The sequence below is a fragment of the Choloepus didactylus genome, chromosome 20, assembly GCF_015220235.1.
Source record: "Choloepus didactylus isolate mChoDid1 chromosome 20, mChoDid1.pri, whole genome shotgun sequence".
In the NCBI taxonomy this organism is placed as follows: domain Eukaryota; kingdom Metazoa; phylum Chordata; class Mammalia; order Pilosa; family Megalonychidae; genus Choloepus; species Choloepus didactylus.
In genome coordinates this window covers 8,702,258-8,728,406 of record NC_051326.1, presented here as the reverse complement: position 1 = coordinate 8,728,406, position 26,149 = coordinate 8,702,258, and the positions used below count along the sequence as shown (strand labels likewise).

The window sequence follows — 26,149 nt, the reverse complement described above, 5'->3', positions numbered from 1 at the left end:
CTCACAGGTCTGTTCTGAGTCTCCTGGCAACCAAGACGAAAAGGGAAACGGTGGACTGCATTGCTCTCTCTGCCTGCAAAAAGAGCCAGGTTCTGAGAGAACGTGGCACAAATTTTTTGGGGCCATTTGGCAGAGTCACAGGATGTATCTGAAAGAGCAGTGGTGCTTTTGCACGTGGGTGTTGATCACACGCCTCTTGACAAGCTCCAGATTTAACATGAGGTGGTCCTGTGTCTGGGTGTTCCCAGAATGGGGTGCTCTGCAGGGCGGCTTGGCAGCTTCCCGGTGATCCGACTTAACCAGGCTGGAGCTCAGCACACCCACGTGGTTAAGGAGGGAGCCGAGGAGGAGAGACCTGAGATCGACGCCCCTGGGTGTGACAGGCAGTATTCTGGTAGCCCTGGAGGGGTACCCAGTGCAGCCCCCCGCGATCGGCGTCTCAGTGAGGGCGCAGATGAGGATGGCTTTCAGCAGCCCCACATACCCTCCCAGGGCCACTTTTTCCCCACCAGTGACAACCCTGTACTGTGGCAGGCGGTGCATGGGTGCTTCTCAAACATTCCGAAGTACCCGCAAGGGCAAAGGAAGACTGGCATGTGTCCCCGTGGGGTCTGGGGTGGCCCCCAGTGGTGTACCCCAAGCGTGAAATCTCTTTGAAGTTCCATGATTTAGCTAAGAAAATTAACAAGTGTTTTGCATTCTCCTTGAAAAGGCATATATATCATCATATAAAAGTGTGCTCACCTGCCTACGGGGAGTAGCTCCTGAGGGGCCCCATGTGTCTGTGCTTGATGGACACGCCCGGGTGCTAGCCATGTGGCTCACCGCGTCCACTAAGGGGTGTGGGGCCAGGGGACCGTGCATCCAGCACCCAGCACCCAGCAGCAAGTGCCTGTCCCTGACCTCCTCTTGGGGCGAGCTGATGGCTACCTGAGAAAGCCCTTGCTGTGGAACACGGCGGATGTGGGTCCTGGATTGGGGGGACCCCCGGCGCCCCAGGACCTGAGGCCCCCAGAAGCCGGGCCTGTGGGTCGGTGGGGCCAGCAGAGGGCGCTCGGCCCCCACGCGGCCTGCCGGGACCAGCCTGGGAACTGTGCCCGCGCCAGGCCAGCGCTCCCGGGGACGGCCCGCGGGCATCGTGTGCGGGGAGGCCTGTTGGCAGGAAGCCCCGGGGCCGGCCCTGTGCCCGGCGTTGGCAGCTGCAGGCAGTGACTTCCTTCCCCAGGTGACTGCCCACCCCGGGGGCTGCGCAGGCCCCCTCCTCCCCAGCCACCCCCCGCCCCAGCACCCTCACAGGTCGCCCCAAGTTTGAATACGTGGTGGGCCGAGGTGCTGCCCTGGCCTGGGGGTGACATGTGGATAATAGAAGCCCCCCCTCCACCGTGGTGGTACAGAGGTGCCGGGGAGCCAGGCCTCGGGTATGGGAAGCAAGGGACCCCCCTTTGACCCTGGCTGTGGCCCCCAGCCCACTGCCCTGCGACTGCTCGCTTCTCTGGGTCTCCCCCACCGGCCTCTGGGGGCCGAGACAATGCTGGGGTGTCCCCATCCCGAGCCACCGCGCAGCGAGAGCAGGCTGAGTGCCCGAGTGAACCTTGGCTGCTGTGGGAGTTTGGGGAGCTGCAGAGGGGGCGGTGGTCAGCCTTGCTCTGCAGGGGGCCGGGGGCGGCACTGGGGTGACTCGCTCCCCAGAGCCCCAGCCCGCCGGATCGAGAACCCAGGGCGCAGAGGGTCGGAGAATCCAGCCGTGGCCGGATCTGGCTCTGCCCCTGCTAAGCCCTGAGGCGTGGCCCTGCCAGTCATCCCAAGAGCCCTGAAGAGAAAAGGGGCCCCAGGCTGTGGCTGGAAGGTGACCTCACTGGAGACCTGAGGCCAGCCTTCCGGTGCCCGCAGGGCCTGGGGCGGATGGGCTGCCTTCACCTGGCCCGGCCCCAGGCCCAGAGTCTCCCTGTTATCTCCTCTTTCCCTGGGGCCAGAGGACTGTCCAGTAACTGAGTCTCCCCTTGGCTAGGGGGGTTAAGGAACGGGAACCAGAGCAGGAGCTGGGTCGGGGACGGGGGTGGGGTACACCCAAGGGAGCCTGCCCCTAGCCCCAGCTCTCCCTGCGGCCGGAGGCAGGGCTCTCAGGCCTCTTGGGACCCCTGCCTGAGCTGAGAGAGGCGCACTTCCCTCTTCACTCAGGAATCCACATGCCCCTCTCATTCCAGGTCTCCAAAAAGTACAGCGAGATCGAGGAGTTTTACCAGAAACTGAGCAGTCGCTATCCAGCGGCCAGCCTCCCCCCCCTCCCCAGGAAGGTCCTGTTTGTTGGGGACTCTGACATCCAGGAAAGGATTGCCGTGTTCAATGAGATCCTGCGCTGTGTCTCGAAGGATGCCGAGTTGGCAAGCAGCCCAGAGCTGCTGGAATTCTTAGGTACCCAAGGCTCTGTCCTGACTCGCTGTGATCTCCCTGGCTCAGAACTAGGATGCACAGCCCTGGCGCAGCAGGAGGGGGCCGCTGCTGCCCGCTGCAGCCCGGAAGCTTCAGCCAGGGGTGGTGGGCAGGAGACCAGGCCCGAGCCCTGAGGGGCTGCCTGTCTGGGTGCCAGATGGAGCTCACACAGGTGTGCTCTCTGCGGTCGGACCCCACCTGCAGGCATCCTGGCCAGTCCCCTGCCCCAGAGCTCCCCCCACCCATAGGCACACCCACCCTGGGGTCCAGCTTAGGGCAGAGCCTACCACACAGCAGGTGCTTATGATGAGAGCTGAAATTATAACCCCCCCTCCCCACACACACACACCATCACCAGCACACCCAGCACCTCAGAACGCCCCTGGGGCAGCCCCCAGCCTATTCAGGTGCCCCCAGGGAGGACAGGTGCTCCTGGGCCCTCAGGGTGGGGAGGGGCCCCATGTGGTCCTGCAGGTTCCCCTCCTGGCTTTCTCCCTCTTTGGATACCCTGTTTGACTTAGTCTTCTCTCAACTGCTGTGCATCTGTGCGTTCCACAAGCTGGATGGGAATTTTCCAAAAGAAAGTTAATAGCAAATAGGCAAAGTTTTAAAAAGAGGGATAGGGAATAAAAGCAAAACTTGTGAGTGCACAGAAGGCCTGGGACCAGGTAAGGGTGCAGAGCCCGGGTTTCGTACATCGTTTGTGGGCCCCGCATGTGGGCCCACAGACCCATTCCCTCCTGCCTGTCCTCACCTCCCTTGGGGGCCTGTGGCCTGTGTGAGGGGCTCCAGCCCACTTGTAGCTATAGGAGACTTTCACCCGCTCCCGGCCCCTTCTGTCACGGAGAGGCAGGATAGGGTACACGAACTTCTGTAGCCTCTGTGTGCCTCAGTTTCCCGTTCTGTCAGTAGAGGTACAGCCAGGACTTCTGTCAGGAGGGTTGGGTGATATTTAAGTGAATTCACACCTGTAAAGTGCTTATTGGTATTAGATGGGGAAATTGAAAGTTCATGAGGTTTTGAAAGGTATTTTCACATTTGTCCTAATGATAATAGAATATAAGACAATATAATAATTATCACTCAGAGCATTCTTTATGCCAGACACTATAAGTGCTTTGTTTACAGAGTGATTAAAAAGAAGACCAGTGAACACTTCCAGAGATTATATTATTCAGTAACTTTTTGGACATTGGTGAGCAAGCGTTCTCAGCCTGCGCTTCTCACACTCCCCGTGGGGAGGAAGTAGCAGTTTGATTCCCGATCTGTCACAGGCTGATAATTTGGTAAATCTGAGACTGCGTGCTCGGATGTCGTGATGATGCCCCACTGCTGTGAACGTTCAGCAGGCTGGCGCTCCCCTTCTGTACCTCCCTCGTCCTGGGTGCCCAGCTGCGGGCCGTGCTTCAGAGGCACTGATCCGAGGCGGTTTGTAGTGGAGCAGTCAGTCGCTTCTGGAGCCTTCTGTGTGCCCCCTCTGCGCATGCGTCGCATCTGTCATCTAATCAGCCAGACCCTCAGAGCAGGTCTCCATCCGTGGTGGGAGGGGCCAAACCCCTCCATGGGCCCCACGGCCACGTAAGTGTTTCTGGAGGTGTCTGGTTCTGTCCAGATCACCCTGTACACCATCTGGCTCATGTGCCACTCGCTCGGCAAAGATAGGCTCTGCCACCCCTGCCTCGCAGGCGGGCTCTGAGCCTCGGGGGTCCAGGTACTGCTGCCTCTGCCCAGCTCTAAATCTCCCACCTGGAGCTGCTCTGCTCCCCAGGGGGCTGTAGCAGCCTCTCATCTGCCCAGACCCGCCTCCCAGCTGCTGCCAGAAGCCCTCAGCCTCAGAGCACCCCCTCCACCCTGGGGATGGGCGTCATGGCCCTGCTTTTCCGTTCCTCTCCACAGGCACCAGATCCCCTGGGGCTGTGGACCTCTCCAGCAGAGAGCAATCAGTCCTGGCTGCCGACAGCCAGGCAGGGGACGCCGGGGAGGCTTTCGATTTCTTCGAGCAGCAGGATCGCGTGGTGGGAGCGGGTCCGCCCATCCTGGGCCCGAAGGGTGAGGATGTCGGAAAGGGCTCAGAAGAGGAGGAGGAGGACGAGGCACTGGACCCCCTGGGCATCATGCGGTAGGTCTCCTCACTCGGAGCTTTCTGGAGAGGGCTCCTCCCTCCATCCAGGGAGTCTGAGAAAACCCCTGGGTCACCACCCTGCAGGGCTCTGGGCCCTGAGGCCTCGGCCTGGCATCTCAGGGAGCGGCTCTGCTCACCCTCAACATCGCCACACCTCTGAGGCTGGGCCCAGGTGTTGCCTACCCGTCACTGGTCTGCACAGGACCCTCGTGGAGCTGCCCCGGCTGTCTGAGCCCCCAGCAGGCACCAGGAGGCCAGGGTCCTCCTTCCAGCTCTTCGCTGGCAGCTGTGTGACTCACGATGCATGGCTTGAGCTCCTGGGCCCTGTTTCACCACGTGTGAGGCAGGGATATTTATCTTGCCTCTGCACGGGCAGTTGTAAGGCTTCCATGAACTCACAGAGGTGGAGAGGCCTGGGGACCCCTGAGGCGCTGAGTTTGTAGGATGTGAGGTCCCCCGCATGGTGGACCGTGTCCACTTTGCATGCACATGCACTTACACACACCCACTCACGCACAGGCACTGGCTGCGGAAGAGGAGGTGGGCCAGCCATGGTCTTGGTGTCCCCGGTGGGTGGTGCCCCATTTCTGCCTCTTTCTTGTCCCTTCTCCTTTTTTCTGCCTCTGTCAGCCCATCAGTAAGCCACTCCCGAGCCCCCACTGCCTGCCCCCATGTGCATACAGGGGCAGGGGTCGTGGGTCCACTCCCGTGGGGCTATGGGCCAGATGAAACGAAGGAGCCGACGTCCTGCCCCAGGGCTCTTGTGTTGAGCACAGGCTGAGATGTTTGGGAGGAGACAGCTGCCCGGGGTGGGGAACTGGGCAGACTCAGCCCCCCAGGGTCCTCGTTCTTTCTTTGTGGCCCAAACTTGCAAGAAATAAGGTGGGATGTCTTTCTGTGCTGGCTGTCATGCTGGGCGTGGCACACCGGGCAGTGCTTTGATTCCCTGCCTGCCTGGCAAGCAGCTATCATCCCATTTGACACATCAAAGAAGTAGAATGCTGCAGAAGCCGAGTGCCTCGCTGTGGACACCTCGTCCATAAACCACGGCGCTGGCATTTGACTGGAGTTCAATCCCGGGCCTTGGGACCAAACCGCCTGGGCTGGAGTTCTGGATCTGCCATCACCAGACAGGTGTCCCCGGCAGCTTCTCTCGTGTCATCCGAGTTTCTCAGCAAAAACAGGGTAGTGGCAGCACCACCCTCTTAGGGCAGGACTTATTGCAAGGATTCAGGGAGTTCCCAGAGACCAGGCACCTGGTCAGTGCTTTGTCCTAAAGCCACACTCCTTCCACCACCACCTCAATGGAATCAGCCACAGGCCTGGAGATGGGTTTCTGTTTGTCAGTCCATCTTGGGATTTGTGGGAGCCTTGGGTCAGCGGGTGAGTGAGGCGGGCCCTAGAGGGCCTGCCCCGGAAGGAAGGAGGGCCGAGGCGGTCAGGCTGAACCCTCGGCAGCGAGGGAAACACAACCCTGAGGCCTTGGAATGCACCGCTCCTGGCTCCGCCGCACGTTCCTGTGTGCCAGGATGGGGGCGTCCTCTCCTGGTGGAGGATGTGAGAGGACAGAGCTGTGGGGCATGGCTGTCTGCAGGCTGCAGGTGGGCAGTGAGGATTCACATGCCAAAAGGACAGCCGGGAACCCAGGGAGCACAGCTTCTCAACTGGGAAGTCGGCAAAGCCAGGGGCATCAGCTGGAGGGTCCGCAGAACCTCGGCATGTGGAGCTCCCTGGACGCAGGCCCCCTGCCCCAGCCCTGCCTGGCTCAGACCTTGCCCTGGAGGGGGTCAGCGGCCCCGAAGTGGTGAGGTTATGTCGGGAGAAGGGCCTGTCAGGAAGAGGCTGGGGGAAGCTTGCAGGAGCTCCCCTTATCAGTCTTGCACAGGCCGCCGGCCCTTCTGGGGCTTTATTTTGGTAAGGATAAGGTTTTGTTTGAAAACACTTTCTGTCTTTCTGAGAACCACATGTAGTGCCAAACTTTGGAGGTTTGTGCCAGCCTGTGGCTGGAGGGCATGCTCAGCAGAGTGGCTCCTTTTTTGGGTAGGAAAATGCCCTTTGGGTTGGCAAGTGCTGCCTCGAATTTCCTACTTAGTCCAGCAGCAGATTGTCAGGGGGTTGTCAGCCAGGTGGGGACCACGGGCACCCCTGCGCCTCACGCACCCGTCCCCTGCTCTGCCCCCCAGGACCTTGTTCCTGAACCCCACACCAGGTACTTTAGCGCCTCCAGAGAGAGCTCAGAGGTCTCGGACCCTCTCCTGCCAGTGTGTCTTTTCATGACCGGTGCAGTAATAAGATGAACATGTGTCTGTTGGGGCTGTCAGTGCCATCACAGAAACAGCCAGCAGTTTTGGGGAGCTCATTAAATGCTGGGGAAAGAGTTCACATCTGCTTGCAAAGACTCATTTTATGTTTTAAGACAGTCTTCTGACACTTTTTTGTTATGACCCATTATAAAAGTTACATTGTGTATCATGACCCTGTGCACACATGTACACACACACAAACACACACGTATGTAAACTGAAACAAGTTTCAAGAACTCCTACTAAACCTTACCAAATGCATTGCCCTCTGCTGTTTTCGGTTCTGTTTCATTTTTTTGTAAAGGTCACGAGCCACCAAATTGTTTTCACCATCGGTTGTGTGTCCAGCGTGGAAACCGGTGTTTGGGGGCTGGTGTTGGCGTCCGTCTTTTGTGTGTGTGTTTGTCCAGATCCAGCCAGCCAGCGGCTGAGGCAGGGCTTGGCACCTGCTCTGCCATCTTCAGTGGGCCCAGCAGTGGGCAGGGGCCTGGGGTTGTCCCCTTTTCGCAGATGAGGAAGTAGAGGGCAGCAAGGACCTCAGGCTCAGCCAGAGCCTCAAGTGTGGTGAGCAGCGCCTGGAGGTGGGCTGTCCCACCAGTCTCTCCCAGCCCACCAGGAGGGCTTTGCGGGGTCCTGCACAGTACCCCCACCTGACCCAGTGGAGGGGACACCCTGCCTTTTGTAGGCGGCTTGTGTTTTGCAGGCGGAGCTCTTCATGCCACCCTGAGCCCCACTGTGGACGCGGCAGCCCTGGTTTCCAGCCGCGCCCCCATCCCACTGGGCCTGGCCTGGCCCTGGGCCCCTCCACGGCTCTGCCTTCCCCACATGGCCGCGGGGGGCGCTGAGGCCCTGCCACGGGGAGGCTGGGCACACAGTGCTGGGGAGACGGCTCAGCCTTCCTTTGTCTCTTAAACATGGTTTTGGTTTCTGAGGCAGAGAGAAGGGGCCGTGTGTTAGAGAGCACCCTCCCCGTACCCGCCCACCTTGGCTGCCTGTCCATGTCCCTGTCCCAGTCCCAGCCTTGGGCCCAGGCCCAGCATGTTCGTGTGGGTGCAGATGGCGTGAACAGGCCTTTAGGGGCTCTGCTTTTTCATCTAGTGTCCCCCTGGGATCACTGTTCCACGTCATGCATAGCTTTCGGGTTTAACTTTCTATTTTAGAGACTTCATGGTTCCGAGAAAAATGAAGTTCTACCAGAGCCATTTTGTCTTCCACTGAACAGTCTGTTAAAAACATTTCAAATGATTTCTTGAATAATCTGATTATGATTGAAAAAGTAAAGGTGCAGATGACTCCCCCTCCCCCCGACTGCATACACTCTGGGGTATTCAGGCCTTATTGCCACAGTGGGGTCGTGTCATATGTGCCATTCTGCAGTTGTTCTTTTCAGTCTACCTATTGGATCTTGGCCAGTCAGTAAGTAGACTTCTGCATTCTTATTCTGTGCAATTCCAGCAGCTTGATGAGCTGTAACTGGCATTGCCAGGCCCCCTGCTTGCAGCAGTTGTGGGGTTTCCATAGGTTTTTGCTAATATAGCTGATGGTTTGAGGAACTGTTTCATTTATTTTCTTGTGCTTCTCCCCCGGGTGCATGTTCCAGAGCAGGGTCCGGAAGCCTCTGGTGGGGGCTTTACCCCTTGGGTACAGTTTTCTTAAAGGGGCCTAACGCGCTCTGCCTACCTGAAAGGCCGGCTCCTTCCCACCCCTTGCCCCTTGCCTGCTCCCCCTGTTGTACGGAGCCTTCCCTCTGGTACCAGGCCTCCGAGGACCCCAGGCGCCCACGGACAAGCCGCTTCCTGCGTGGGAACGCGCCTTCCTGCGTGGTGTGCTGCCCGGACTCTCCTCGTGGCCCTGGGGGCAGCGGACAGTGAGCGGATGCCCGTGGTCTGGCGCCATGGCCTGAAGTTGGGGTGTCGGACACTTCTGGGGAATGTGTTTGTTCTAAACATTTCTATAAATTTTTCTTCCTCTTCCTTAATAAGCATATGTGTTTCCATGTAAAAATGATACTTTATCCCAGCGTTTGGGTGACATCGATGCTCCGGGATGAGTTTGTGGCTCCAAGTGCCCTGGATTCACTGACCCAACGTCTGGAAGCCCAGCTGGGGCCCCAGGTGGGCCATGGAGGGCCCTCTGGGCCACCTCATCCCCTGCGCTGGAGGTGCCCTTGAGCTCCCCTCCATGGGTGGCTCTTGCTAAAAATCGCTGCCATCCTCAAGGGCTTAGAGCCTCTCTGATGCTCGGGCCCAAGCCCAGGCCCCCACTCCTGCTCCCCCGGCGTAACAGCACCTGGCTGGGAGTGCTGCATGACCTGGAAGCCTGCAGAAAATGCAGATTCCCCGGCCCTGCCCCAGACCTGGCCCTGGGAACCTGCTTTAACATACTCTTAAGGTGATTCGTATGCAAGCTCACATATGAGAAGCCTGAGACACCAAACCTGATTAAAGTCTTGGGGGTGACAGAAGGGGAATAAACCCAGACAGCAGCAAGTCACCACCACCCTGCCTGCACATAGGGGGTCCCAAGGGAAGAGGGGAACTGAGCAAGGTTCTGTTCTCTGCACCCTCCCCCACCTCCTCCTCATTCCTGGGTTTATCTCTTCTGTCCACGTCTGGAGGAGTTCCCCGGTGTGCAGGCTTAAGGGCAGTTCTTTTTATTATTTTTTTTTATTAGACAGTTGTAGTTTTACAGAAAATATGCAGGAAATAGGATTCCCATCTACCCTACCCTCACACATGCTTTTCTCTATTATTAACACTTTGCATTAATTAAGCTGTTAACTATAATCCATGGTTTATATTAGGGTTCACTGACTTGTATAGTCCCATGGGATTTTTTAAAATTTTTATTCTAGTAAAATATATACAGCCTAAAATTTCCCCTTTTAACCATTTTCAAATATACATTCACAAAGTTGTGCTACCCTCACCACCGTCCATTACCAAAACTTCCATCAGCCCAAACAAAATTCTGTGCCAATTAAGCCTTAACTCCCTATTCCGTCCCCCAACCCCAGCCCCTGGTAACCTGTATCCAAGCTTCTGACTATGAGTTTGCATATTCTGATCATTTCATATCACTGAGATCATTTAATATTTGTTGTTTTGTGTCTGGCTTATTTCATTCAACATAATCATGTATTAGAACTTCATTCCTTTTTATGGCTGGATAATATTCCATTGTGTGTATTTACCACATTTTATTTATCCATTCATCTGTTGATGGACACTTGGGTGGCTCCACCTTTTGGCAATTGTGAATAATGCCACTATGAACACTGCTGTGCAAATGTCTGTTCGTGTCCCTGCTTTCAGTTCTTTGGGGTATATACCTGGAGGTGGGATTGTTAATACTTAACTTTCTGAGGAACCACCAAACTGTTTTCCACAGTAGTTTTTGATTAGTGACACCGTCTCCACTTGCTGGTGTCCTGCTGAGGTCTTTTATTGCTTCTTGAGTCAGTGTAAGTACTTTGCATGTTTTTTTGGAATTTGTCCATTTCTTCTGGGTGATCAAATTTTTTGGTGTAGAGCTGTTCATTTTATCCTCTTATCCTGATTATTTCTGTGGGGTTGGTAGTAATGCCCCCCCTCCTTTTCATTTCTGATTTTAGTTACTTGTGTCCTCTCTGTTTTCTTTGTCAGTCTAGCTAAAGATTTATTGATCTTGTTGATTTTTTCAGAGAACCAACTTTTGGTTCCATTGGTTCTCTCTGTTGTTTTTTTATTCTCTATTTCATGTATGTCCGTTCTAATCTTTGTTATTTCTTTTCTTCTGCTCACTTTGTGTTTAGTTTCTCTTCTTTTTCTGGATCTCTGATTTGAGATCTTTCTTTTTTAGTATAAGCATTTACAGCTATAAATTTCTCTCTTAACAATGCCTTTGCTAAATTCCTTAAATTTTGGTATGTAGTGCTTTCATTTTCATTTTCCTTAAGATATTTCCTAATTTCCATTGTGATTTTTTCTTTGACCCATCAATTGTTTAAAAGCATGTTCTTCGTTTTCTATGAATTTGTGAATTTTCCAGTCCCCCCTCTGTTAATGATTTCTAGCTTCATTCCATTGTGGTTGGAGAAAAGGTATGTTGTATGATTTCAATATTTTTAAATTTATTGAGACTTTTTTGGTGACCTAACGTATGGTCTGTTTTGCGGAATATCCATGTGCACTAAAGAAGAGCGTGTGTTCTGCTGTTGTCATGTCTTGTTGAATTAACCACCTTATCAGTATATAATGACTTTCTTTGTTCCTTGTAACAGTGTTTTATTTCAAGTCTATTTTATCTGATAACTACCCCGGGTCTCTTTCAGTACTGTTTGCATGGTAGATGTTTTTACACCCTTTCACTTTCAACTTACTTCCATCTTTGAATTTAAGGTGAGTCTCTTGTAAACAGCACGTAGTAGGGTCATGCTTTTTTATCCATCCTCCCGTACTCTGTCATTTTTCTGGAGAGTTTAATCCATTTATGTTCAAAATAACTACTGATAATGCAGGCCTTTCTCCTGTCGTTTTTCCGTTTGGCTTTGTGAATCTTAGACCATTTTTGACCCCCAACTCTTCCATTAATGCTTGTTTTCATATTTTTTTATTTTGTGTATTGTACTGCATCAAGTCTCTTCTCATTGCTATACATATATATACATACATATTTATATATTTTCTTTGTGATTACCATGGGACTTCAATTTTTAATGCAATTTTACTGAGATATATATACACATCATCTAATCCAACCAAAGTATACAGTAAATGGCACACAGTATCATCATATAGTTGCACATTAATCACCACAGTTTTTGAACATTTTCATTACTCCAAAAAATAAAAAATTAAAATTAAAAATAACACCCAAAACATCCCATACCCCTTACCCCACACACACACATTATTTATTTGTGTATTTTTTTTCTTTATTTTATTCCATCTGCCCAGACACTGAATAAAGGGAGTGTCAGTCACAAGGTTTTCACAATCAAAAGTCACACCAAAGCTGTATACTATACGATCACCATCAAGAATCGAGGCTACTGGATTACAATTCAACAGTTTCAGGTGTTTCTTTCTAACTATTCTAATACACTTGAAACTAAAAAGGAGTATCTATATAATGCATAAGAATACCCTCCAGAATGAACTCTTGACTCTATTTGAAATCTCTCAGCCACTGAAGCTTTATTTTTTTCATTTCTTTCCCCCCTTTTGGTCAAGAAAGTTTTCTCAATCCCAAGCCAGAGCCAAGCTCATCAGGGCTTGAATTTAACATCCTAAATCTGTTATCAATCATGTTTGATTTGATACCAAATTAACTTCAATAGCACCACAAACACCGTTCCTGTACCCCACATCCCCCCACCTTTTTATTGTACTTGTTACAAAGTACACCTTTATATGTTATCTGTCTAGGCAAAACTATGCTTTATCATTACTTTTTATGTATTTGCATTTTAGAACCTGTAAGAAGTAAAAACTGTAGTTACCTACCAGAAAATACCATATTATAGAATTGGCATTTATATCACCTTTAGAGGTCTTTATTTCTTTGCCTCTTCGATCCGCTCTCTGGTGTCCTTTGAGTTTGAAGAACGACTTTAGCATTGCTCGTCCGGCAGCATTATGGTGGAGAACTCCCTCAGCTTTTGTTTACGTGGGAATGTCTGAACTCGCCCGCTTTTGTGGAATACAGTCTCGCCGGGTATAAAATTCTTAGTTGGCAGTTGTTTTCTTTCAGCACTTTAACTGTTTTGTCCCTCTGCCTTCTTGCCTGCATGGTTTCTGATGAGAAATCAACACTTAGTCTTACAGGGACTCCCTTGTGCACAACACATTCCTGTTTTCTCACAGCTCGCAGAACTCTCTCCTTGCCCTTGGTATTTGACAGTTTGATGACCAGAGGGAAGGTCATATTATTGGAAAGGAGAGCTGACTTCCGCCCGGCTTTGACAGTAGCAGTCCCCTTGCCCTCAGTTCCTTGGAAGGCTGCTGCCCTCCCCAGCTCCAGTGCACTGGGTTCCAGGGCAGCGGTGCTCATGGGAGGCCTGCCATGTGTCAAGAAACATGGGCACAGGCTCCCCGCTCCTCTGGGTGGATGGAGGGGAGGACGCTCTCGTGCATCAGTCACGGTCACCTGAAGTGACTGCTGCACCATGGCATCTGCTGCCTTTCTCTCCCGTGTCCTCCGTGCCCACCTGCAGAACGAGCCTGGTCTGGACGTCTGTCTTCTGTCAGGCACACACTGCCAGAAAGTGACATCTGTTCGTGCACACCCACACATGATGCACAAACATGCTTACACGTGCCTGCGCCCTTCCAGGGAGCCCTCCCGCCCCATGCAGCCTGTGCTGGGCTGGACACACCTCCTTGGCGGCCCTTGTAAGCCAGCACAAGTCCAGATTAGCCACCTGGTGCTCTGCAAGAGTCAGGGCCTGCCATCCCCTCTGCTGCAGAGCTCACTGCAGGGTAGCCCAGTTGCCCTGTGCATTAGTCAGGGTCCTCTAGGAAGCAGAACCAACAGATATATGTGTGTGTATGTGTTATATGTATGTATGTACATGTATGTATATAGTGTAAATATTATGAGTTTTACTGTAGGAATTTTAGCTCACACAACTGTGGGGGTGAACAAATCCCAATTTCATAGGGCAGACTGCAACTGGGAACTCTGATGGAGGTTTTTGATGAATTCCCCAGGAGAAGCTGAGTGGATGAAGTAGAGATAGGAACTCTTCTGACTGCTGACATCATTACTTCTCCTTTTAAAGCCGTTGTCAAAGGCAGTCTCCTCAGTTGACTGTAGATGTAATCAGCCATAGTGCAATCAACTTGCTGATGACTTAAGTCCACAAAATGTCCTCAAGTAGCAGTCAGGCCAGTGCTTGCTTGACCAGACAACTGGACACCAACCCCCATCCAAGTTGACATGTGAAATTGCCCATGACAGCCCCTCTCTGGGGCATCCTCCTGGCATGTCAGCAGAGGGCTTGTCTCGAGGTGGGCTGGTGGGCTGGGTGCCCTGGAGCTGACGTGCCTGTGCTGCCTGGGGGGCCTCTGATATGGGGAGCGGAGCAGGGGCTCTATGCTGGGCTGAGGGACTGGCTGTGACCTACGTCGTGCTCCTAACAGCCCTGAGGTGTTAGCTCTTCGAGGGAGGTGAAGAAACTGGGCTCAAAGAGACAGAGCCTCACCTCAGAGGTGGAAATTCTCCCCCAGTTCTGAGGTCAGGACTCCAGGCCTTATCCTAGAGTTCCCTGTCACCTGTTGATTGCTTCAAACCTGTGAACTTGTGAGTGTTTTGCTTTCCACATCCTTGCGGATCCTGTCTTCTCTGTCACACGGCTGCTGCTCCCCAATTCCAGGCCCTGAGCACGTCCGTGGGCCCTGACTGCTCCGGGCTTGCTCCCCTCCCCTGGTGGAGCTGCCTCTGTGGAAACCTTCAGGGGCTCCTTGTCTGTCCCAGAGTCACTGGGTCCCTCTCTCAGAGTCATGTCCCCAGAGACCCTGACGGAATGGCCTGAGCCCCCACCCCCACTCCTGTGACCCCCCCCGGCCCCTCGGGCGGGCACGGCATCTGGTCAGTTTACGTGGCTGTTAGGTCTTTTCCACACGGGTCTTCCAGGCACCGTGGGGGGCCTCTGTGCCCCGTTGCCTCCCCCAGGTGCTCAGTGGAGGCGCTTAGTGTTTCCCTGGCTCTTGAAGACTCTCGAGTGAAGCAGTGAGCTCCACACAGAAGAGCTGACTTGGGGGGGCTGGCTCTCTTCCCCCCTTCCCCTCCTGCCCACAGGAAGAAGTCTGGATTAGATCTGTGCTGTCGCCCTGTCCGTCTGTCCATCCGTCCTTCCATCCACCCATCCAGCCTTTCATTCAGCATTTGAATGTCTGGGACCAGGCACTCTGCTGAGTACCAGAGACTGAAGATTTGGGGCCACTCGGGACGGGACCCCGGGCTCTGGGCACCGCGGCGCCTGCCTCCTGCCTGCTTTCTGTCACCCCTGGGGATGGGCCAGGGAGGCTGGACTTGGAGCAACAGAGGAAAGGGGCACAGACAGTGCTCGGCTGAGCAGCCCCCCTCCCCGGGCCACAGGTGTACTGTATTTCAATTCGAGAAAACAGAAGATCAAAAACACCTCCAGGGAGGAAAACGAGCACAAATCCACTTGGAGAGGAAAACTCAAAAGACACCAAGCTAGACCTCCTTGGTGCTTTCGGGACCGGAGCTCACGGATGCAGAAAACCCCGGAAGCCTCTGCCTCGCCTCTCCAGAGAGGGCCCGGCACAGTGGCTCCTTCTCGCTCTTTTGTTCTTCAGATGGTCCCGACTCCGTGTATACTCTGATTTCTGGGTGATGTTGCCCCTCGCTGCCCTGCAAGGGGCCTGTTTGCCAGGCAGGGTGCCACCTCTGGTTTCCCAGGCCATCGGCCGGCCTGCTTGTTCCTGAGCGGGTGGTGGGATGAGTGTGGCCAGTGAGCCTGCAGCAGGGCACCAAAGCCCGAGGACCCTCAGCCCAGGGGCCCTGGGGTGGGTGTTGGGACTCCCCCCTGCTCTGCCGCAGGCCCTGCTGGATCCAGGAGCAGGGGCTGAGCAAAGGGGAACCGAGGGAGGGGGCAGCCGGGCCAACCGGGAGGTCCCAGCTGGCGCAGGGCCGCCCCAACCTGGCCCATCGTTGGCTTCCACGGGAGACGCAAACTCAGCTTCCTGCCCCACCCCAGGGTTGCTGGCTCAGTGAGTCTGGCAGGGCCCCCCCAGGCCACCTGCCCCGAGGGCCCCAGCTTCTACCTGGCTCCCACTTCCCAAGGCTCCCTCCACTGCCTGGCTCTGATCCTTGAGAGCTGTGCTGTTTTGGAAACAGGAACGGCCACAGCAGCTGAGCCGTGGTGCCTCGAGGTGCATCCAGAGGTGTAGCTGAAGGTCTCTAGAAGGTGCCTGCTGTTAGGGTGGGGGAGTCCAGGCCCCTTGCATGTGACTCCAGGCAGGGCCCGGGGAGGATTACCTGGCAAAGCAGAGGGCGTACCTGGTGGCCTGGGGCATAGCCTCACCTGGCTTGTGCCCAGGACAGAGAAAGTGCAGGCGCTGGGCACAGCCCCTTCAAGTTCTCAGTCACCGCCTTTAAAATTTGCCACTTGCTCTCCGGAGAACAGCAAAGTGCAAGTGAGCGTGAATGAGGTGTGTCCTACGCTGGAGAAGGGACACCTGTGTGGGGCAATGCGAGAGCATTTCTGATTGGACTGTCTGCTCTCCCCCTGGGTCCCAGCCATGGAGTGGCATCCTGAGCCCGGCCTGGGGAGGGCTGAGATCCGGAGGCCACCCCGGCCCTTGGAAGGAGAGCCTGTCCTCCGACTGGTGACCTCAAGGGGCCCAGAGGGGCATTCAGGCGGGGAGTGGTCTGGGCGTCTGTCCAGCCCCGCGCCCACCTGCTTCCACCTGCTGCACCCACCTGGAAGGCACTGTCCCAGAGGCTTCGTGCCTGCCACTTCCTGCAGTGGGGGTCTCAGCCATTCCACTGTCAGGTCACTAGAAGGTTCTTTCTTGGCACAGGCTCAGCCCTGCCTCCTCCTGACTTCTTTGCTGGTTCTGGTTCTCTCCACCGGGGAGAAAGGACCTGACTTTTCCCTTTTCGAGGTGTGTTGGTCTGTTAGAGACGGGAGGGTGGTGCTGCTGCCTCACCCCTGGATTTCCGTCAGGCCTCTCCATGGTCCACTTCCTGTCCTGCTCTCCTCTCCGGCCCTCGAGTCCGGCAGGCCCCTGGCGGGCCTGTGCGTGTGAGGGTCTCATGGGCAGGGCTCCTGTGGAAGTCCTCACCTCATGTGTTGTCTGTGTTTCTGCAGCTCCAAGAAGCCCAAGAAACACCTCCAAGTGGTCGCGAAGCCCAGACCCTGGCCCCGGCTCACCATCTTTGATGATGAGGTGGACCCTGACGAGGGGCTCTTTGGCCCGAGCAGAACATTCTCACCACAGGGCCCTGCAGAGGATACTGCCCCCCAAGACGGTGAGTGGAGCCTCAGGCGTGTCCTTCTGCTTTCAGGCCCACTCGGTGAGCTGCCAACAGTGAGGCGGGTTGGAAGTTATCCCCTTCTGTCTTGTTTGCACAGAATACAGACTCGGCTTCTTGAGTTCTTCTGCTGCAGAAATCTAGCCTCACACCTGGTGGCCCCACAGACAGAACATTCCAGGCTCATGCAGGTGGCTTGCTTTTTGTTTGGAGAGGTGTGGATTGGGACTGGTGTGCAGGACCCTTCCTCAGACCTGCAGCCAGCGGTCAGTGCCGGGGACCCCCAGGCGTTGTCTGGCTGGAGAGTAGGTGGTGACCTGTCCCAGGCATGCACAAGGCTGTACGGTTTGGATTATGACGAGAGGTTTTGTGTTACCTGGATAGACTCCACCACAGGGTTCTATGCACAGCTGGAGAAGGAGAAGCCGAGCAGCCATGCGGCTTCTGGTCTGGTTCCTCCCCCTGGCCCAGGCCCTCATCCAGGGTGGGCAGGGGATGATGTCACTCCTGATACAGCAAACTCTCAGGGAGCCCCTGCTGAGTACCAGGCTCTGGGCTGGACCCCAGAACACAGACCCAGTTCCCATTCTCACAGGGCTCAGAGGCCCATAGGAGGCAGGACAGAGGCTGACAAGTGCAGGGTAGCTCCAGTCTGCAGCAGATCTGAGCAGACGCACGTCTGCGCCCCTGCGGGAAAGCCAGGGAGGGCACCCACTGGGGAGGGATGGGCTGTCGTCCCAGAGCCGAGCTGGAAGTCAGCAGGAGTTTGCCGAGCCTGCTGAAGAGAGAGATTCCAGGTGAAGAGGACAGCCATTGGCTTTCATGAAAGGGCAGTGTGGGCAGCCCTGACACGGGAGTCGGGCGTGGGGGGTACGCCACCAGCTCCTGTCCCCCACTGAACCCCAGCACAGGGCAGCCCTGGCCCGGGTTGGCCCTCAGTAAATATTAGTTGGAAGACTAGGGTGCAGCCGTGGGAGGTAAGTGAGGAACCCCGGTTGGATTGGACCAGGGGGAGCCCAGACAGTGAGTGTGAGAGGTTGTCTCCTCCTGAAAGTGGTGGGGAGACCGTGCAGGACGAGCCACATTGAGTGCCGAGATCACGTGACTGTAGCATACGTGGTGGGTGGTCAGGTGCCCCGGGCCCTGCAGGAGCCCCCTGCCTTCTCCCTCCTCTGCCCAACCCGGCCCCACCCCTGTGGTTCTTCTGTGTCCCTCCTGGTCCCTTGCCCGTCTCACCCTGCACCCCCGGGCTGCTGAGGACCAGGCCATGGCTTCCCCTGACCGCTCTGCCGCTGCCTTCCCTGCAGCCCTGAAGTTGTTCGATGACCCAGACCTTGGCGGGGCCGTGCCTCTGGGGGACCCCTTACTGTTGCCGGCCACCCGGGAGAGCCTGGGCCGTACGGACGCCTCCGAGGAGCTGTTCAGGTAACCCCCACCCCAGGGTGCTTCGCCAGCTCTGAGAGGGGCCCCCTAACACGGCCAAGGCACCACGCGGTCAGCTCCCATCCCAACACCTCAGCCTCAGCCCCAGGGAATGAAGCCCGGCCTGCCAGTCAGGAGCCAGTGAGGGGGATCCCTGGAGAGGGTCAGCCGCCCAGAGCAGCTCCCGGATTCTAGAAAGACAACTAAGGCCGAACTTGGTTTCGTGTGCGCCACAATGCTTTTTCTTTCACGCTCAGATTTTAATGGTTTATATAAACAGTAATTGAACTAGGTGGCTGCAAGAGCAAGTGTAACTGGCCTAAACAGGTTTGGGAATAGATAACGCTGACTCTTGGCAGCACACAGTCATGGAGGGGGCGGGAGTGCAGATGTTCTGGAGGGCGGCCGCCCAGCCGGAAGTTTCGGTCAGTAGGTTTCACACGGGGTGGCTTAATGTCCTAAGAACAGAACTTGTGTAGAAATAACTGCTATTCACTGGGTGTTTGCTGTGGGTCGGGCGTTTGTATGCTGGGCCTTCTGCACGTTGTCTTCTTTAATCTTCACGACAGCCCCTTGGGGGCCTTATTTTTTCCATTTTATAGAACCCTGAGTGTGGGAGAGAGCTCGCTCTTCCCAGGCACAGCTTTCAGGTGAGAGCTGGGCCTGGGACCCTTCCAAGGAGGAACCTGCCAGCCTCCTCCCTGCCCTGGGCACTCTCCGAGCACTGGGTGCAAGCGGGTGGGAGACGGCCTCCCCCACCCAGGGCCACAGTGGCTCTCCCTGGGCTTCTGTGCGTGCGGCTGCATTGCTCGTGAGGTTGGAGTTATGCACGTCTGCGCCTCTTCACCCGCGTCACCCAGAGTGCAGGGCCATGCTTTGGTGACTTACAGGAAGCTGAGCTGCCTCTTTCCAGGAATGGTTTCTGGCACTGCAGCGGGCGGTCCCAGGAGGCTGTCATCTGCACCCTCGTTAGCAGACGCGGGCTGTTAGCCCTCTGCGTGCCCACCGAGCCCGAGTCACAGTGATGGCTTCTTGTATTTACATCTCCCCAGGGCTCCTGGCATCTGTTCACTCTCATCTTGTGTCCTTGCTCCTGACATCCTGCAGGCTGGGAGGAGTTCTGTATCACTGTTGTCATTTCATTAATGGGGGAAACTGAGGCCCAGCGAAGAGAAGCACTAGGGCCAGCCCAGGGGGGCAGGCCGGGCAGGCCCATCCAGCCCAGTGAGACTTGGTGTTTTCCAGTGGGAGGGTTGTAGTGGGACCCTCCTGGCTTGGTTCATCCTAAAGCCAGTACGCCAGCACCTCCAACCGTGCTCCGTGGATGCCAGGACTGGGAGAGGTTAAAAGACGCTGCCTTCAGGGCTCCCACTCCCAGAGGAGCCGGGAAATGCCATGTCACACAGAACCTCTCGGGGCCTTCAGCACCCGCACATGTGGGGGAAACGCCGGGCAGCAGTTTGTGCCCTTCTTGGTCCCTAGGGCCTCCTTTGTAATGCCTGTTAGCAGCTCACAGGGCCACATTCCGCCGGAACCGCTGCTTTGGAGAACATGAGTCCTGGGGCCCTGCCTTCACTTTCTTTATTTAACCACAAGATTTTATTATATATATATTGTTATTATTAAAGAAAGTGTAGGTTTACAGAAAAATCGTGAAGAAAGTACAGAGTACCCGTATACTCTCCCCTGACGCAGTTTTTCCTGTTATTAATACTTTGCATTAGTTGGTACCGTTGATAGAATAAGTGAATCAGTGTTATTTACAGTTACACTATTAACTAAAGTCCATAGGTTACATCAGGGTTCGCTGTTTGTGTTGTACAGTTCTATGGTTTTTTAAACTTTTTATTGTGGTAACATACATACAACGTAAAATTTCCCACCTGAATCACCTTCAAATACACAGTTCATTGGGGCTAAGCGGCCTCGTGTTGTGCTGCCGTCAGCACTGTCTGCTCCCAAAACCTTTCCATCGCCCCAATGGAAACTGCCGATGAAGCATTAACCCCCGTTACCCACCCCCACTACTGCCCTGCAGCTTGTATTTTAGTTTCTGGCTATGAATTTCTATATTCTAATTATTTCATGTCAGTGAGGTCATACAGTGCTTGTCCTTTTGTGTCTGGCTGATTTCACTCAGCATGATGTCTTCAGGGTCCAGCCACGTTGTCGCATGTACCAGAACTTCATTCCTTTTTGTAACGGAATAATATTCCATTGTATGCAGATACCACATTTTGTTTATCCATTCATCCGTTGATGGACACTTGGGTTCCTTCCATCTTTTGGCAATTGTGAATAATGCCACTAGGAACGTTAAGTGAGCAAGTATCTGTTCAAGTCCCTGCCTTCAAGGAGGGCTCCAGTTCTCTCTCTTGGGGGTCTGTGCCCCATCACTGGAAGTGACCCCAGGTATGAGGCTGGCAGCAGCAGGCAGCCAGGGGCTGGGGCTGGGGCTTGGGGGCTGCACCCAGCACCTCCACACTCAGCAGGCCCTGCCAGGCCCGGTGAGCTGGCCTGACCTCACCAAAGGCACCTGCGCCTATCCCAGGTGCCAGAGCCGCTCTGACAGGCATCACCCAGTGGGCGGGTTGAACAGTGGGAACTCGGCATCCCGTGGTCTCGGAGGTGAGGTGGCTCGCTTCCTCCCGGGCACTGGCTTGCCACTTCCTTTGGCTTGCCCCTCTGCTCCCATCACATGGCCACGTCCTCTCCTTTCTCTTCCGGTTCCCTCTGACTTCTGGCTTCCGGCTTCCGGCCCCTCCTCATGGCTTTCTCCTTAGAAGGCCTCAGGTAACAGGATTTACAGTCACCGTGGTTCAGGTGGCCACACCTTAACTAAAAATAGCATCGTCCCCTCCCTGTCCTGTCCTGCAGAAAATAATAACCAAATGACATCTTCACAAGGCCGTTTACAGTGGGCTCACACCCGCAGGGATGCAGATCAACACTGACAGCCTGTGTTTATAGGGGACATGATTCCACCTATACACACACACACACACACACACACACACACACACACACACCACCATGCTGCCTCCACCTGGCCTGCGCGCACACACACACACACACACACACACACAAACACAAACACACACACACATCACCGTGCTCCCTCCCTCCACCTGGCCCGGCAGGCTTTTGCACGGGACCAACCTGCTAAGGCATTGGGGTGCGCTGCAGGGGTGTTGGGGTGTGTTGCCAGCACCCTGCCCCGCCTCAGCCTTCGCCCCGTGCCGTCCCCTTCTCCCGCCTCTTTCTCTGAAGCCCCGGTTCCCCCAGGAAGCCTTCCCCGCTGGCTCGGCCCCTGGAGTCACTCCCTTCTCCGAGCCCCGAGAAGTTGGTCCTGGACCCTTTTAATAGTGTGGATCCGCCTCCCCACTGGGCCGAAGGTGCCCGGGTGGGGGGTGCTGCCGCTCATCTGGGTTTTAGGCGGGCCTCGGTTGGCACACAGAGGCTCCCAGAAGAAAATCAGTGTCTGCAGTGTCCCCTCTCACTTGTAGCCCTCTCCGTTATTTTATTTGGTCCTCATGAGAATCCCCCGGTTTGCAGGTGGGGAGGCCGAGGACGAGGGTTGGGGGTGGGGAGTGGTGTTGAAGTGGCCGAGGCCCTGATGGAGGGTCTGTGGAGTGAGGAACAGGGGCAGGGACCCTGACTGCAAGGTCACGCTCCTGTCAGCATGGCACCAGGCAGCTCTGCGAGGTCCTGCTGCAATTCTGGAACCCAGAGAGGCCAAGTAGCATGCCCAGGGCCCCCAGGTCTCGGCCTCCAGCTGCCTCCACCCCCCAGATTAGCTCCCTGGATTTCCCCGGGAATTTTCCATGGAGCTCTGCCTGAGCCTCTGGGGTATTGCTCTTGGACCCTTCCCACAGCCCTGCCTGTCCCCTGCTATCCCCTGGTTCCGGACCAGACTGGCCAGTGCACAGCTTCTCCGGGAGGGCAGGAGTGAGGCCGCCACGCCCCGGGAGCGTGAGCTGGGGGTGTCACCTCACTCACATCCTTGGGTGCAGGGCTCCCGAGCCCCACTTTTGCCAGGATGGCTCACCACCCACTCCCTGCCCACTGGGGTGAGGCCTGGGAGCCCCCATCAGGTCGTTCTTTTTGAGCATCTTCTGGAAGCTGGAGCATCCTTGAAATGCCCTCACCTGGCCCCTCACAGATGGAGAAACTGAGGCCCAGGGAAGGGCCTTGCCCATCATTGCGTATTTCTAGCTCTTCTTGTTGTGGATCTTCTCTGAGTGGCTGAGAGGCCTCTCAGACCCGTGAGCCCCAGACTGAAGCCCTCTCTTGAGGGAGAAGAGAAGGGGCAGCAGATGTCCCCAGGCCTGGCCCAAGGGGGGTCTTCCCAAGGAGGGGGTGTCAGAGACCACAGAGATTACCACGAAGCCCAAAGAGAAGCTCCTCCCTCTAGAGACGAGGGAGGCACTGGTTTGGCTCCGCAGCAGGGAGAAAGGGACAGGTCCTTTCAGCCTCCTACTCCCTCCACGGCATTAAGGGCTTTGGGAGGGTCTCAGCAGAGACAGGGACCAACCGAACCTGGATCAACCCCAACCTGAAGCTGGTGAAAAGGCTGCAGTGCATGGGTGCTCACAGAAGGTGGATGCTCATGGAGATCCGAGCTCGCCACGCCCAGTTTAAATCCTGTTCCCCACACCAGCCGTGGGGCCGAGCTGTGGGGCCCTGAGCATCCCTTTTCACGAATGTGTTTTGAGATGATTAAATATGTTAATGAGTGTGGAAGTGTCTGCTGTGATAGGTTCAGCCCCATGGCCTCGGATGGTGGGTGGAATGGGCCAAATGGGGTCTGCAGTTGCACGTCTGGTTTCCAGGAATCGAGTTACCCACCAGGAGCTGGAAGCATGGGCAGCAGGGGCAGAGCCAGGCAGTGGCCTGGCCTTTCTGTCTGGCCATTCAGTGCCAGGGGCTGGTCCCGTGTGGCCTCCCACCATAGCGGCCCTTTGTCTGGCCCACGGAAGGGCTTCGGGGGTTTGTGAGGACGGAATAGGACACTGCAGCTAAGATGTCTGGCATGAAGCAGGAGCTCAGGACACACAGCGTTCCTGTTGCTTCTGAAGGGTTGGAGGGAAAGTTTCCTCAAGAGTCCCCTGTGCCTAGAGCAGGGTCACCGGAAGGCAGCTGTCAGGAGGCTGCGGGCGCCCAGCTCTGGCACCGGGAGGAGAACCCAGCCATGAGCTGCTCCCCGGGAGCAGGATGGAGGAAGGGGCCTGGTGGGGCAGGCCGAGTGACTGTGCCCAGTGCATTCCCTGGAAGTGCCCGGTGCCCAGTGTCCAGGTGGGAGTGGTGTTGCCTCTGGGTCTTGCAACTTTGTCAGGAGGTGGGTCCACTCAGGGCCTTTCTCTTTGGTTCCTTAGAGTTGAAGAGGACTTGGACCACATTCTGAACCTGGGAGTTGAGCCCACGCCCAAGCCCAGGCCACCCGTGGCAGCCAAGCCTGTGCTACCCAGGAAACCAGCAGTGCCCCCCAAAGCAGTCCCGGCAGGAGCCGTGGCTGGGCAGCGGAAGCAGCCGCAGGTCCAAGCCATGGACGAGATGGATATCCTGCAGTACATCCAGGACCACGACACACCTGGCCAGGCTGCCCCCAGCCTCTTCTGAGCCTGCCCACCCCTCTGCCCGCTCCCTGGCTAGACAGGCCCTCCCCTGTGGAGGGGGGCAGGCTGTGAGTGAGGTGCAGCGACTTCATTCCCGAAGGAGGGGGCTGGAAGCCCAAGCAGCGGACCCCCAAAGCATTGCTCCTTTCTCCTCTGGGCTCTGGGGTCACAGTGGAACCATTGCAGTGGAAGGAGTGAGGGTCATCATGGGAATTGGAGCCCATGTGGTCCCAGGCTCCATGGCTGTGCAGGGCACAGTGGAGGTGGGGTGCCTTGCTGAGCAGAACTGGGAACAGAGAGACCCCATCCTCACTCGTGCCCACTGGGCACTGCCAGCCCAGAGCAGGCGAAGGGAGGACCTGGGCCTGGGTTGGGGGTTCTCCGCAAGCCACTGTGGAGTCTCTGGGTGGCCTGGCTCCGGGAGGGTCCCCCAGGAGTAGGATCCCAAGTGGGTGCCTGGGAGAGCCAGGCTGCCCGGGCCTGAGCCGCTGCCACCAGGCTCTAGGCAAGCGCTTTTCCGAGTGACCCACCTTCTGGACCAGCCCCAGGCCCTCCCCTTCCTTTCCCGGGGAAGGCTAGGCTTGGGGCACAGGCCGGTGCCCGCCGTTCAGCTTGGAGCACAGTGGCTCAGCAGCTCCCCCAGAGCTCTGCCGGGACCCAGGCCATGGTGGGCTTCTCGCCCAGTGCCGCCTCCACTCAAAGTGGGGCCTGGGCTTGAGGCTCCCAGACTTCTGCCTCCAGGGCCTTGTCTGTCGGGCCGATGCCATCAGGAACTTTGGGGTCTGGATTTGCTCCCCACCTTTCACCAGTGGAAGACCCCTCCTGGGCAGGGTCAGTGCCTTAGACTCCCCCGGACCCCAGCTCAGGGGGCTGGGAAGAGCCTAGAACTCAGGGCATTCTTGGTAATTGAATGATGGCGCAAAAGGGGAAAGAATGTCTTTTTGGGGTATGGTTTTTAATAAAACCCAACTGCTCTTGTTCCCGGGCTCTGTCCTGCCTGCCTGACAGAGGCGTGGAGGGGAACAGGACCCCAGACCCTTTCCTGAAACGGGCCAAGAGCCAGCCCCGTGGCCGTCCCCAGCTGCCCCTGCCCCCTGCCCTGCCAGGGAGGAGACGGGAGCCCAGAGCCGCCTCTGCCTTGCATCTTCCCATGTTCCGCCTCTAATCCGGAAAGGCCCCCTCCCCTCCCCCTCAGACAACTCCTCCCCAGGCCCGGCACCCACCCACCAAAGGGGCGGCCTCAGGAGGAGAGCAAGGCCATGGGCCACATCTCCTGTGCCCAGAGGCCGCAGAGGCTGCGCAGCCCGCCCCCGAGCCCCTTTACCCAATGGTCACCAGCTCCCGGCCCTCCTCCCCTCTGCATCCAGCAGGGGATGTTTAGTGCAGGAGAAGGCTGCAGGGGCAGCAGGGCAGGATGCCAGGAGGACGTGGCCCCTCCAGTCGGGGTCCTTGGAGGATGAGGCACCCCTCTCTGGTGTGGCTCCATAGAGCCGTGGCCCTAGCCCCTTTCTCAGCAGCCTCGAGCTCTCTGGACACCACGGCGAGGATTTGTGCTCCAGAGCCTCATGTGCTAAGCATGGCTCATTTCTCCCCACAGTCTGTGTCTGCCTGGCCAGTCAGGGACATCCAGTCATCCAGTAAAGTCCTTGCCAGTGACGCATGCCAGTATTTGCTGGTTTTGTGCTCTTCTGTGTGCTGGGCTAATGGGGGGCTGCGGGGACAGGATGGGGGCAGAGGGAGAGGAGTGTCTTTTATAACAATCAATGACTCTGAGAGCTGCCCCTGAAGGACCGTGGGGTCCCTGAGGCTCTGCCCCGGGAGGGTGGACTGTGGGGAGAGGGCAGACTCCAGTCATCCTTTTCCACTGGGTAACTGGGGCGGAGGGGCCAGACCCCGGCCTCCGTGGGGGTCACCAGATCAGTAAAGGGGGGACTGCTCAGCCAGGACCCATATGGAAAGAGGACCCCTTCCCTCCTCCACTGTGGGGGCCGGTGGGGCCCTTTGACAGAGGACGCTGCAGCCGGGCTGGGTAAACTCATCTACCATGGACAAGCCGTGCCCGGGCCTCCTGCCTGCAGCCCTGCCGGTGTCAAGGTCTTGAAGCTGCCACATTCCCGGGACCCACAGACTCCGAAGCCAGATGGTTCTGCAAACCAACACCCACTGGAGAATGAGAAACATTCCGTGCAACACGGGGAAATCTCCCTCAGGGGCAGTTCGTGAGCTGACGGATGTGCGGCTTCTCTCATCCACGACTCAGGTTTGGATCT

General features: G+C 56.3%; 1 protein-coding gene across 2 annotated transcripts in view; it reads left to right on the top strand.

Moving 5' to 3' along the window:
* The window catches only part of HS1BP3 (HCLS1 binding protein 3), a 31,023-nt gene extending 6,164 nt beyond the window's left edge, over positions 1-24,859 (top strand). Inside the window, exons 3-8 of one of the 2 annotated variants that reach the window (XM_037813032.1) lie at positions 2,205-2,412; positions 4,327-4,549; positions 16,679-16,839; positions 18,150-18,267; positions 18,867-18,914; positions 23,640-24,859. In XM_037813032.1, the coding sequence (XP_037668960.1) occupies positions 2,205-2,412; positions 4,327-4,549; positions 16,679-16,839; positions 18,150-18,267; positions 18,867-18,914; positions 23,640-23,883 (1,002 nt within the window). In that variant the 3' untranslated portion in view covers positions 23,884-24,859. The remainder of the gene's footprint in view (positions 1-2,204; positions 2,413-4,326; positions 4,550-16,678; positions 16,840-18,149; positions 18,268-18,866; positions 18,915-23,639) is intronic. The other variant, XM_037813033.1, reaches the window with a different exon arrangement.
* Positions 24,860-26,149: the final 1,290 nt, after the last annotated feature.